This window comes from Tachyglossus aculeatus, chromosome X2 (genome assembly GCF_015852505.1).
Source record: "Tachyglossus aculeatus isolate mTacAcu1 chromosome X2, mTacAcu1.pri, whole genome shotgun sequence".
In the NCBI taxonomy this organism is placed as follows: Eukaryota; Metazoa; Chordata; class Mammalia; order Monotremata; family Tachyglossidae; genus Tachyglossus; species Tachyglossus aculeatus.
In genome coordinates this window covers 1,831,859-1,845,372 of record NC_052100.1, presented here as the reverse complement: position 1 = coordinate 1,845,372, position 13,514 = coordinate 1,831,859, and the positions used below count along the sequence as shown (strand labels likewise).

Genomic DNA, 13,514 nt, shown 5'->3' with positions numbered 1-13,514 from the left:
AATAAAATGAATAGAATAAATATGTTCAAATAAAATCAATCAGTCGTATTTATTGAGCGCTTACTGTGCGCAGAGCACTGTACTAAGCGCTTGGGAAGTCCAAGTTGGCAACGTATAGAGACAGTCCCTACCCAACAGTGGGCTCACAGTCTAGAAGGGGGAGACAGAGAACAAAACCAAACATACTAACAAAATAAAATAAATAGAATAGATATGTACAAGTAAAATGAATAGAGTAATAAATATGTACAAACATATATACATATATACAGGTGCTGTGGGGAAGAGGAGGTGGTAAGGTGGGGGGATGGAGAGGGGGACGGGGGGGGAGAGGAAGGAAGGGGCTGTCAGGGAAGGCCTCCTGGAGGAGGTGAGCTCTCAGTAGGGCCTTGAAGGGATAAATTCATTCATTCAATCGTATTTATTGAGCGCTTAATGTGCGCAGAGCACTGTACTAAGTGCTTGGGAAGTACAAGTTGGCAACATACAGAGACGGTCCCTACCCAACAGCGGGCTCACAGTCTAGAAGATTTATTAAGCAACTGTTCTAAGCGCCGGGGAGGTTACAAGCTGGTCAGGTTGTCCCACGGCGGGGCTCACAGTCTTAATCCTTATTTTACTGATGAGGAAACTGAGGCACAGAGAAGTGACTTGCCCAGTCACAGATGACAGTTGGCGGAGCAGGGATTTGAACCCATGACCTCTGACTCCAAAGCCCGGGCTCTCTTCATTCATTCACTCATTCAATCGTATTTATTGAGCGCTTACTGTGTGCAGACCACTGTACTAAGCGCTTGGGAAGTACAAGTTGGTAACATATAGAGACGGTCCCATTGAGCCGCACTGATGATGGCATTTATTAAGCGATTACTATGTGCAAAGTGCTGTTCTAAGCGCCGGGGAGGTTACAAGGTGGTCAGGTTGTCCCACGGGGGGCTCACAGTCTTAATCCCCATTTTACAGATGAGGGAACTGAGGCACAGAGAAGTGACTTGCCCAGTCACAGCTGACAGTTGGCGGAGCAGGGATTTGAACCCATGACCTCTGACTCCAAAGCCCGTGCTCTTTCCATTGAGCCACACTGATGATGGCATTTATTAAGCAATTACTATGTGCAAAGCACTGTTCTAAGCGCCGGAGAGGTTACAAGGCGGTCAGGTTGTCCCACAGGGTGCTCACAGTCTTAATCCCCATTTGACAGATGAGGTAACTGAGGTAGAGAGAAGTGAAGTGACTTGCCCAAAGTCACACAGTTGACAATTGGCGGAGCCGGAATTTGAACCCATGACCTCTGACTCCAAAGCCTGTGCTCTTTCCATTGAGCCACACTGATGATGGCACTTATTAAGCGCTTACTATGTGCAAAGCGCTGTTCTAAGTGCTGGGGAGGTTACAAGGCGGTCAGGTTGTCCCAGTCTTAATCCCCATTTTACCGATGAGGTAACTGAGGCACAGAGAAGTTAAGTGACTTGCTCAAAGTCACACAGCTGACAAGGAATACTATTGATCACCGATCCGGGGGAGCAAGGGAGGTCAGCCTCGTGCCAGTACCAGCACAAGGGTCCCAGTGGGCCAGGCGGGTGGGGCGGAGGGCCACCTTGGCTGTGGCACAGCCAAGGCAAAGGAAGCGGGGTATTAGATATCCAGAACTTCCCAGCTTGAGCTGGGCTCCATCCCATGGCGGGTAGGAGGGAATAGGGAGGAGGCCAGGCCCAACTTCAGCCTGTTGGGCTGGGGTCGGGATGAAAGGGAAGAGGTCAAGGAGCAATCCAGATGCTGGGCTTCTTTCCTCCCCCTATTGCCCTTCTGGTTCTTCAAAACAGATGCCCCCCATCATCATCATCAATCGTATTTATTGAGCGCTTACTGCGTGCAGTAATCCTGGGCCAATCCTGGGCAGAGGGGCCTGGACTACTGAAGAGGACAGCACTGAATGACTTGGCTCCTGATGCTTGGGGCTGATTCCTACAAGCACAACCCACTCTTCCACCCACCTTTACTCCCCCCTCTCCCTGCGGGCGTGGGTAGCACTTCCCTGGGAAGAGAAGGCAGCAGCAGGATTAAAAAATTTTTCAAAAAAAATAAATTAAGAGGCAGCGTGTAAGAAAAATACCGACTTGCTTTATTGGATAAAAAGTGGTGAAATGGACATTAACCCAGAGGGGACGGAGGTCACCCCCCTCCCTCCCCCACAGCCAAGGTCCGCCTGATCCCACCCAGGGATGGAGGAAACCCAGGCCTGCAGGAAGGGAGGGAGAGAGGGGCAGGGTGAGGGGAATGTCAGGCCGAGCAATCTGTAGCTGCAGTGAGGTGGCAGGGGAAGTTGAGGGGGAGAGAACAGACTTAGCCCTACCCACTCCCTCTCCCCATCCCCAAGGAGACTGCTTCTCCTCAGGCCTGAACAGCCTAGACCACGAGAGGAAAGGGGTGTGGAGGACCAAGGAGGGGCCCAAAGGAATCCTAGGGTCCCATCTGACCTTAGTTGCCTTTGGGAACTTCCCTCCCCACATCCCACGCAGGACAGAGCCAGAGCCTTGGGGCCTGCCCACGACCTGCCCCACTTCTGCCCGCAGTTGAGCTATTCTCGGCCCGAATCAATAGTGTGTGACCTGGGAGCGGGGCTGGGGCAGGGGCCTGGGCCCGCCCAGGTCAAAGCCAGGGCCTTGGAGCCCGCCCAGACCCTGGACTCGAAGGACCTGGGAAGTGGGAAGGAGGGGAGGCAAGGCTGACCTCAGCCGCATTCCTTGACCTCCACCTCAAGGAGATGGTGGGTCATGGAGAGGCCGGAGGAGGTACAGAAAGTCAGGGAACCACGCCGTCCCCCCTCTCCCCGCCTCCGGGCCAAGAACCAGATAGTTCCCCAAGCCTGGCTCTAAGGCCTTGGGGGAACCAGGAGCTCTGCTGCTAGCCCCTCAGATCTCCACGTCGCTCTCTTTGTCATTGTCATGATCTCCATCGTAGAATTCATTGGAAGCCTCCGGCCTATGGGAGGATAAAGAGCTTGAGTTCAGGTACAGAGAGAGCAGCCGGAGGGCAGGGGGCAAGTGGGGAATACAGAAGAACCAGGTAGAGTAAGACTGGAAGCGACTCCAAACCTTCAATCGATCAACTGCATTTACTGCACGCTCACTGTGTGCGGAGCACTGTACTAAGCACTTGGGAGAGTACCACATAACGGAGTTGGAAGATATGTTCCCTGCTCAAAAGGGGCAGTGCAGCAATCATGTCTTCTACATCTGTTGCCCTCTTAAAACTTAATACAGTGCTCGGTGCTTAATCAACACTGCTGTCTGATTTTCTCCCGTTAGACTGGAAGCTCCTCGAGGACAGGGACCAGTCTATACTAATTCTATTATACTCTCCCGAGTACAGTGCTCTGCATTCAATCAATGGAATTTATTGAGAACTTACTGTGTGAAGAGCACGCTACTAAAAAACTCGGGAAAGTATGAACAATTGAAGTAGCAAGGCATAGTAGAAAGAACACGGGCCTAGGAGTAAAAGGACCTGGATTCTAAGCCCAGCTCTGCCACTTGTCCGCTGTGTGACCTGGGGTAAATCACTTCACTTCTCTGTGCCTCAGTTCCCTCATCTGCAATTGGGGGTTCAATACCTGTCCTTCCTACTTCGACTGGGAGCCCCATGTGGGACCCGATGATCTTTTATCTACCCCAGCGCTCAGTACGGTGCTTGGCACGTAGTAAGTGCCTTGGCATGATAAGTACAATACAATTGAAACAGCTTGGCCTGGTGGATAGAGCATGGGCCTGGGAATCAGCAGAACATGGTTATCTAACTCTGGCTCCTAGGCATGTCTGCCGTGTGACCTGGGGCAAGTCATTTTCTTCTCTGGGCCTCAGTGACTTCATCTGCTAAATGGGGATTAAGACTGTGAGCCCCATATGGGACAGGGACTTTGTCCAACCCAATTACCTTGTATCTACCCCAGCGCTTAGTACAGAGCCTGGCACATAAAAAATGCTTTAAAAATGCCACAGAAGCGGGCAGCGAAGGGTACCAGGCTGCGAACTTGGCAGACCCCCCCCACACCCGCACTGCTGTTACCTGCTGTAGTTCTCCTCGGGACCCCGCTCTTCGGGGTCCGGCTCGTCCGTCCGGTCGAAGCTCAGCAGGTCGGAGGGCACGTCGTGGATCTGGACGCTGGGCGCGTGGTTCAGCATCTTCAGGTTCTCGAAGATGGTCTGGCGGATCTGATCGAGGTACTGCCCGGGCACAGAGGGGCTAGGCCGGTCAGCCCCCGCTCCCGCCCAGCCGCCCTCCCCCTCCCTCCGGGGTCGCCACAACTCCGGGCCGCTCACCTGGCGTGAGTTCTGGTTCTCGATGCGGGTGCTGACGTCTGGGTGGAGCGTGAAGTCGGGGGCAAAATACTCAAAGTACTCTGGGGGGGAAGGCGAGGAGAGGGCTCAGGGACCCTGGATGGGCGAGGGGGTTAGGATAGGGACCAGAAAGGGCCCCCACTCTGGGTCTCCTTCCCACGCCAGCCCAGCCTCACCAGGCTATCTGGCAGGACCCACACCCCCAGGAGAAGAAGGAAGAGGCCAAGTTGGCAGCGGCTGAGGAAGTCTCATCACCTTCCCTCCCCTTGGGAGGGATCGACGTCCCATCAACCGTCTCTGAGGTCCCTGTGGCCCCGGCCAGAATCGGGGTTAGGAAATGAGGTGTGGGAGTGGGCGGATGGGGGTGAGGGGGCCACTCACCACTGTAAGGCAGCTCCTCGCTGATGGGTTCCTCCACAAGCAGGGACGTCTCATAGGTCCTGAGAGAAGGTGAGGCCCACAAGGTTCACCCAAGGGAAGTCCCCAGGGTCTGGGGCCAGGGAGAAAGCAGAGGGGCGGGGGCCAGCTCACCAGCAACGGGCGACATTGCGGACGGTGTAGCCCCCTCCCCCCAGCACCAGCAGGGGAATGTTGAAGCTCTTGACGTATTCCACGCACTCCCTGCGGCCCCACCCGACAGCAGAGGACAGAGGAGACAGCATCGGTGGTTGGCAGAGGAGATGGCACCAGCGGCGGATAGGAGATGGCATCGGTAGTGGGCAGAGGCAGAGGAGATGGCGTTGGCAGTGAACAGAAGGCAGAGGAGATGGCATCAGTAGTCATCGGTGGACATAAATGCAAAGGAGACGGGATCACCGTTCCTGCGATCGTTCCCTACCCCCTGCCCCGCAGTGCTAGGAGACTCACTCTGTTCTGACCAACTGGAGCCCTTGGTGCTGAGGATCAGCTGGTACCGAGTCACTCCCCAAACCCCACCTGGGGACCTGTCCTCCCGCCCCACCGCCGCTCTCCCCGTGAAGGGCAGCAAGGTGTTCCGCCTCACCCGTGCCCGCGGATGCTGAGGTTGAAGCAGCCCAGCCGGTCACATCCCAGGGAGTCGGCTCCACACTGCAAGACAAACCCCAGGGGCAGCCAGCGTCACTAGGCAGGCAGCCGATGGGCATACGGCGGGCACAGCCTCCCCCTGCCCGGGACCAGGCCCCTACCTGCAGCACAATGCACGTCGGCTGGTAGAAATCTACCACCTGGTTGATGACAGGCTGGAACAGGTGCTTGTAACCTGGGGAGCGGGGGAAGCGTGGTTGGCAGGGGGAGAAAGGGGGACTGGTCGGTGGCACGGGGGCCCCTCTAAACTGGCAGTCCATTGTGAGCGGGGAAAGTAAATACCAACTCTGTTGTACTGTACTCTCCCAAGCACTTAGTACAGTGGTCTGCACAAAGTAAGCGCTCAATAAATACCATCGGTTGAACGATTGACTTACTCTGGTCGTCAATGCCGTCCCTCAGGGGCACATTGAGGCAGTAGTAGCGACCGCTTTCTGCCCCGACCTCGTACATGTCGCCTGCGGAAAAGAGGCTGCCTTGAGCCGGGTGGCTCTTTCTCCTCTCCCCGCCCCACCGCCCCTCGCCCGGCCCCTCACGCCGCCTTCTTACCTGTGCCAGGGAAGAAGTAGTTCCCGTACTTGTGGAAGGAAACGGTCATGACGCGGTCCGTCAAGTAGAAGGCCTCCTGCACGCCGTCACCGTGGTGGATGTCGATGTCGATGTACAGGACCCGCGGGTGGTACCTGCCCCGTGGAAGGGGAGAGGGATCAGTGGGCCCTGGCCCTGCTGAAGCCACCCAGGCCCTGGTTCCCTGGGGTGAGCTGGGCCGGGAGGCTAGAGAGAGCCGGGTGAGGAAGGTGGTTCTACCCCCAGGGCGGGCACCCTCCCCACAACAGGCCCCTCCACATCCGCTCTTACTTCAGCAGTTCCAGGATGCCGATCACAATGTCGTTGACATAGCAGAAGCCCGAGGCCTGCGGGGAGAGGGTAGCCCTGGGGCAAACTCCCACCCCCACCCGCCCCCCAAAAACCCCACTTCTCCTGCAGCAGCTGCAGGAGGCCGGAGCTCCCCCCAGGTCCCCACACCCGATCCGGCCGCTCTCACCTCAAACTTCTTGGCGTGGTGCAGCCCCCCGGCCCAGTTGATGGCAATGTCACAGATCTGGGGGACGGACTCCCGGTCAGCCGTCAGCGCCCATTCCCTTCGACAGGACCCGTTCCCCACCCCAGGAGCCCGGGGGGCACAGAGGACGGGGCATAGGAAGAGACCACTTGGGGGACGGGGTGATACCTTGTTGTTCAGCTGGGTCGCTCCCTGGAGAGAAGCCCCGGTGTAACGGGAACAGAACTCGAAGAGGCCGGGGAACACGGGGCTGGGGGAGAGAGGACCCAGGCCTGAGCCCAGCCACGTCGACCCCATCTGGTGCTCCCACACCGGCCACGTGGCCCCCCGGCGGGCCGACTCACCAGTCATCCCCGACGTTGAAGGCATTGAGGCTCTTGGTGAAGCCCTGCATGTTATTGGGACTGACGCGCTGCAGGAAGTCAATGTAATCCTCCGAATGGAAGCGGCACATGTCATGCTGGGACGCCTGGTACGGCTTGAAGACCTTGGTGCAGAGGGGAAAGTCGCCGGCTAGTGTAGCCCCCCGAAGCCCGGGGCAACCCTCCCGGCCTTCGCAAGCCCCCCAAGCCTAGGGAGTATCTGGGGGGTGGCAGCCCCAGGGCCCCAGTTTGCGGGAGAGACGGGACTGGTGATCACCCTGCATCCCTGCTCCACCCACTCCGATGCCCAACACCAGTGGGCTCACGATCTGGCGGGGGGAAGGGGACACGTCCAGGGTCAGTGCAGTTCCAAAAGAGACAGCTGCCCGGTGCCCAGTGGGTATCCGCTGTTCCCTAGTGGCCTCCTGAGTCAACCCTTGCCCCACCACTTTGGCACCCTGACCAGCTCTGTCAGTATCTCGGTTTTTAATAATGCAGGCAAGCCAGTGACCCTGGCGAGGGAGCACAGGGAGCCTCCACTAGGCTCCCTGGGAAGCCGAGCAGGACCCCTGTGGAATTTCTCGGACAAAACGACCACCACCCCCAGCAGGAAGGCAAGGAATCCAAATATTGAGATTCAAGGGCCTGGCAGGGCCCGGTCCAGAAATTACACTGTCTCTGCCTCCACAAGGGTCAGCTTGGATCATGGGAAAGTTACAAATAATAATAGTAATAATAATAATAGCAGCAATAATAATCATGGTATTTGTTAAACACTTACTACGTATCGAGCACTGAACTAAATAAACACTGGGATAGACACAAACAGATGAAATACAGTCCCTGATCCATAAGAGGCTTAAAGCCCAAGGGAGAGAGAGAACAGGTATTTAATCATTCATTCATTCAATCGTATTTATTGAGCGCTTACTGTGTGCAGCGCATAATCCCCATTTTACAGATGAGACAGAGAGAAGCCAAGTGATTTGCCCAGCGTCACACAGCAGGCAAACAACAGAGCCAAAATTAGAACCCAGATCTCCTGACTCCCAGTCGTGCGTTCTTTCCACTAAGCCACACTGCTTCTCACCAAAGTACCTGAGAACAGATCCAAGCTTTGAGAAGTCCTGAGTGAATTTGGCTGCCCTGAAGAGTTTACTAAGACTCGGGCTGGTGGTCCAGTTCAATCCATTTCCTGTCAACAATGGGGCAGGGTTGCACAACGGACCTGATCCTAGGCAATTTATCCTATAGAACCAGGAGTTAAAATATGCTTCTGATCTTCTGGGAAACTCCTCTGACTCCAGACGCTTAAAGCCAGTCATTCAAGATTTGTTGGGTGCAGATAAATGCTCCCTAGGCACCTAAGAATGATCTGGGACTAATACTGAAGAGTAAGTCAGATGCTACAGGATGGTCAATGAGTCTGAAGATCAAAGTCACGTGATGAGCTGCACCCGGGAATCCCTACACACAATAATAATATTAATAATGATGGCATTTATTAAGTGCTTACTATGCGCAAAGCACTGTTCTAAGCACTGGGGAAGTTACAAGGTGATCAGGTTGTCCCACGGGGGGCTCACAATCTTCATCCCCATTTTGCAGATGAGGTAACTGAGGCACAGAGAAGTGAAGTGACTTGCCCAAAGTCACACAGTTGACAAGAGGCGGAGCTGGGATTTGAACCCATGACCTCTGACCCCAAAGCCCGGGCTCTTTCCACTGAGCCACGCTGCTTCTCTAGCCACATTCACTGGCAACACAGCTTCCGGCGGTCACAGAATTCTGCTACCTAAGCAGCTCCCTGACCGCCAATGCAATGAGGGACAAGGAACCAAATCGAGGAGGCCAATATATCCTCCCGCAGGTAAACAGAAGTGTGGCGGCAATGTGGTATCAAGCTCTAGACTTGAAAGCCTCCAGAGATGTAGGGCTGCCCACCTTCTCTCCAGCTGTGAGGGCAGGACTCCCACCACATGCCACATCCGGCTCCTTCAGCAGTTCCATTTGCGCCCCAAACAATCCTTCATCCTCCTAGCACTGAAGGGACGCTGACCTCAACAGAGCTGAGCTGGGGTGGTGGCGGGAAACATGAGAGGAGAATGGACAACAGCAGGATACCCAAACAGTTACCGAATGGTGAGCTGGAACAAGGGGGAGGACTGGAAGGGATAAAGGAAACCCTTGAGGCACAGTAAAGTGCAAATTCAGACAATGCAGAACCTCGGCTGAAAACTGGAGCCCGCTGTTGGGTAGGGATTGTCTCTTTCTATTGCTGAAGTGAACTTTCCAAGCGCTTCGTACAGTGCTCTGCACACAGTAAGCGCTCAGTAAATACGATTGAATGAATGAATGAAAGAACTGGAAGCCCACTGCCAGTTAGATCGGAACAGAGCAGGGAGGAGAGGCTCTTTTCAAGCAGATGTTTTGCGATAAAGGCCTACGGGTAAAATGCTTGGAGCCTGCCCACGTGAGCGAAGTTTAGCTGAGTGGTTCACAGAAACTCCCATCCGAGCAAACCCCCACCCCCACAGTAGGAATTCTGGGGTCTTGTGAGAATGAGCCGGAGTCTGGCACCTATGTCCTTGCTCGCGGGCTGCTGGGACTACAACACTCAGCAACCCAAGGGCAAAGGCACCCTCCCAAAGTGAACCCTGGGTCAACGTGGAGGTATCTCCTGTCCTAAACAGCAGACGAGCCCCAGCCCAGTGATGAAGGTGTCAGGACCGAGAGCCTCCGGGGAGGAGGGAGGCAGAGACCACCAGGCTCCTTGCCTGGGGGCAGGGGGAGGGGGCGAGTCGGGGGAGGGGAAGAGACTCACGATCATCTTCTTGTAGAGGCCATAGTGTAGCACTAGGCTGTGGGTCAATGCCAGGCGGTGTGGCTTCATGGGATGACCGGCCCCTGGGGAATAGCGGGCAGGGGAAAATTAGGCGGCGGGGAGATGGAGAAGGGAGAGGGGCAGGTGGAGGGATGGGAGAGGGAAGAGGGCAAGGCTGGTGGACAAGGGGGATGAATGGGGGCTTGGTAGGGGACATTGGAGTGTCTTGGGGAAGCAAGAAGGAGACAGAGGGGGAAACATGACGGGATAGGCAAGAATCAGTGGGGGCCTGGAGGAGGGCATATTTGGGCCAGTAGAAGGCCTGCAGGAAAAGCACAGAAAGGGGCTAGTGGGTGGCCATATAGAGGGCAAGGAGGGGCAGAGGGTAGGGGGAGAGGTGGAAACACAGGGGCAGATGGGGCAGGGAGGCAGGGGTCAGAGGAGACGATGGGGGAAATGGACAGGGGGATGGAGGCAGGCAGAGGGTCGGAGGAAAGATGAAGTAGAGGGGGGTGGGTGGGCAGGGGTCGGAGGACGCAATGAAGTAAGCGGGAAGGGGGATTAGGACAGACAGGGCCAGTGCAGGAGGCACGTCAGGGGGCAGGAAGGAAGGAGGCCCAAGAGACTCACAGGGGACTGTGGAAGAGGGACCGGAGGGTGGGGGGGAACAAGAAGTGGGTGGGTGGGTGGGGGCAGGCAGTAGATACAGATGGGGAGTGCAGGAGACAGATGGGGAGGAGGGGTGGGTAAGTGGATGAGGGCACACAGGAGGAGTGCGAGACACGGGAGCACTGACTGAGCGCTTGCTGTGTGAAGAGCACCATACTAAGCACCTGGAAGAGTACAAGATAACAACATAAAAGAGTTCGTAACTTGCTCCCTGCCCACAACAAGCTTGCAATCTAGAGGGTTAGGGGAAAGGGGGGGAAGAGACAGGGGTAGGTGGGTGGGGGCAGGCAGTGGGAGTGAGGGTGACAGATCAATCTTATTTACTATGTGCAGAACACAGTACTAAGCGCCTGGAGGAGTACAAGGTAACAGAGTTGGTAAATGTGTTCCCTGCCCACAACAAGCTTACAATCTAGAGGGATGGGGGGAAGAGGGGTACAGAAAGGGGTGGATGGATGGAGGTTGGCGGGGGAGGGTGGATTCATTCATTCATTCATTCAATCGTATTTATTGAGCACTTACAGTTTGCAGAGCACTGTACTAAGCTCTTGGGAAGTACAATTCAGCAGCAAATGCCCACATGAGGAAGACGGGTACAGATAGGGGTGGGTGGGTGGAGGTACGCAGGGGGAGGATGGGAGGCAGAGGGGGGTGGATTCATTCATTCAATCGTATTTATTGAGCGCTTACAGTGTGCAGAGCACTGTACTAAGCGCTTGGGAAGAACAATTCAGCAGCAAATGCCCACATGAGGAAGAGGGGTACAGATAGGGGTGGGTGGATGGAGGTGGGCAGGGGGAGGATGGGAGGCAGAAGGGGGTGGATTCATTCATTCAATAGTATTTATTGAGCGCTTACAGTGTGCAGAGCACTGTGCTAAGCGCTTGGGAAGAACAATTCAGCAGCAAATGCCCACATGAGGAAGAGGGGTACAGGTAGGGGTGGGTGGATTGAGGTGGGCAGGGGGAGGATGGGAGGCAGAGGGGGGTAGATTCATTCATTCAATCGAATTTATTGAGCACTTACAGTATGCAGAGCACTGTACTAAGCGCTTGGGAAGAATTCAGCAGCAAATGCCCACATGGATACAGATAGGGGTGGGTGGATGGAGGTGGGCAGGGGGAGGATGGGAGGCAGAGGGGGGTGGATTCATTCATTCAATCGTATTTATTGAGCGCTTACAGTGTGCACAGCATTGTGCTAAGCGCTTGGGAAGAACAATTCAGCAGCAAATGCCCACATGAGGAAGAGGGGTACAGATAGGGGTGGGTGGATGGAGGTGGGCGGGGGGAGGATGGGAGGCACAGGGGGGTGGATTCATTCATTCAGTAGTATTTATTGAGCGCTTACAGTGTGCAGAGCACTGTACTAAGCGCTTGGGAAGAACAACTCAGCAGCAAATGCCCACATGAGGAAGAGGGGTACAGGTAGGGGTGGGTGCATGGAGGTGGGCAGGGGGAGGATGGAAGGCAGAGGGGGGTAGATTCATTCATTCAATCGAATTTATTGAGCGCTTACAGTATGCAGAGCACTGTACTAAGCGCTTGGGAAGAACAATTCAGCAGCAAATGCCCACATGAGGAAGAGGGATACAGATATGGGTGGGTGCATGGAGGTGGGCAGGGGGAGGATGGGAGGCAGAAGGGGGTGGATTCATTCATTCAATCCAATTTATTGAGCGCTTACAGTGTGCAGAGCACTGTACTAAGCGCTTGGGAAGAACAATTCAGCAGCAAATGCCCACATGAGGAAAAAAAGGGGGAGAGCAGGAGGCAGATGGGAGGGAGAGGGGTGGGTGGCTGAGGGCAGGCAGGGGGTCAGGGGAGGGAGGGAGGCGGGCAAGGGCGGCACCCCAGAAAGGAGCAGGATTCGAATGCAGACCCACGCGGCCAGAGGCTCGGCCCTCACCGTAGTGGAAGTTCCCCACATCCGGGTCATAGAAATAGGCCACGGTCTTGGCCATGATGCGGCGGCGCCGCCGGGGGGACCAGGCCCCGCGCGCGCCTCCTCCGTCAGCCCCGCCCCCCGAACCCCCAGCGCATGACGTCACCGCGCCGGGCCACGCCCCTCCCCGCCCCGCCCTCTGCGGCTCGCCGGCCCGCGCGGGGCGCCCAGCACACGCCAGGGGGAGCCAGAGGCCCCCGTCCTCACCAATCAGCTCCGCCCCCCTCGCAGGAGGCCACGCCCCCTAGGGGGATCGTCCAATCATCATCATCATCAATAATAATAATAACATTTATTAAGCGCTTACTATGTGCAAAGCACTGTTCTAAGCACTGGGAAGGATACAAGGTGATCAGGTTGCCCCTCACGGGGCTCACAGTCTTAATCCCCATTTTACAGATGAGGTTAACTGAGGCACAGAGAAGTTAAGTGACTTGCCCAAAGTCACACAGCTGACAATTGGCAGAGCCGGGATTTGAACCCATGACCTCTGACTCCAAAGCCCACGCTTCTTCCTACTGAGCCACGCTGCTTCTCAATCAATCGTATTTATTGAGCGCTTACTATGTGTACAGCACTGGACTAAGCGCTTGGGAAGTACAAATTGGCAACATCTAGAGACAGTCCCTACCCAGCAGTGGGCTCACAGTCTAAAAGGGGGAGACGGAGAACAAAACCAAACATACTAACAAAATAAGATAAATAGGATAGATATGTACAAGTAAAATAAATAAATAAATAAATAAATAAATAGAGTAATAAATATGTACAAACAGATATACATATATACAGGTGCTGTGGGGAAGGGAAGGAGGTAAGATGGGGGGGATGGAGAGGGGGACGAGGGGGAGAGGAAGGAAGGGGCTCAGTCTGGGAAGGCCTCCTGGAGGAGGTGAGCTCTCAGCAGGGCCTTGAAGGGAGGAAGAGAGCTAGCTAGTCCAATCCCATCGGGGCGGTGGGGAGGGGGGCTTGCGGGGCTCAATCATCAACCAATGGAATTTATTCATCATTCAGTCGTATTGACATTCATTCATTCAGTCGTATTTCATCATCATCATCAATAGTATTTATTGAGCGCTTACTGTGTGCAGAGCACTGTACTAAGCGCTTGGGAAGTCCAAGCTGGCAACATATAGAGACAGTCCCTACCCAACAGTGGGCTCACAGTCTAAAAGGTGGGCTCACAGTGTATTTCTTGAGCGCTTACTGTGTGTGGAGCACTCCCCCTTCTCCCCCTCTCCATCCCCCCC

General features: G+C 55.2%; 1 protein-coding gene across 2 annotated transcripts; it reads right to left on the bottom strand.

The window, feature by feature from the left end:
* Positions 1 to 2,101: 2,101 nt before the first annotated feature.
* On the bottom strand, positions 2,102 to 12,310 carry HDAC3 (histone deacetylase 3). Of its 2 annotated transcripts, none has more exons than XM_038770828.1 (15): positions 12,229 to 12,310; positions 9,652 to 9,734; positions 6,810 to 6,952; positions 6,634 to 6,715; positions 6,448 to 6,504; positions 6,261 to 6,316; positions 5,952 to 6,085; positions 5,780 to 5,860; positions 5,504 to 5,577; positions 5,341 to 5,405; positions 4,869 to 4,958; positions 4,719 to 4,777; positions 4,320 to 4,399; positions 4,066 to 4,223; positions 2,102 to 2,982 (listed from the first exon to the last, which is right to left on the bottom strand). In XM_038770828.1, the coding sequence occupies exons 1-15, from the start codon at positions 12,281 to 12,283 to the stop codon at positions 2,913 to 2,915; spliced, it is 1,287 nt and encodes a 428-aa protein (XP_038626756.1). In that variant the 5' UTR covers positions 12,284 to 12,310; the 3' UTR covers positions 2,102 to 2,912. The 2 variants fall into 2 exon arrangements, with proteins under 2 accessions (XP_038626756.1, XP_038626757.1); XM_038770829.1 differs by lacking the exon at positions 12,229 to 12,310 and adding an exon at positions 8,772 to 8,901 and having other exon boundaries at positions 9,652 to 9,670.
* Positions 12,311 to 13,514: the final 1,204 nt, after the last annotated feature.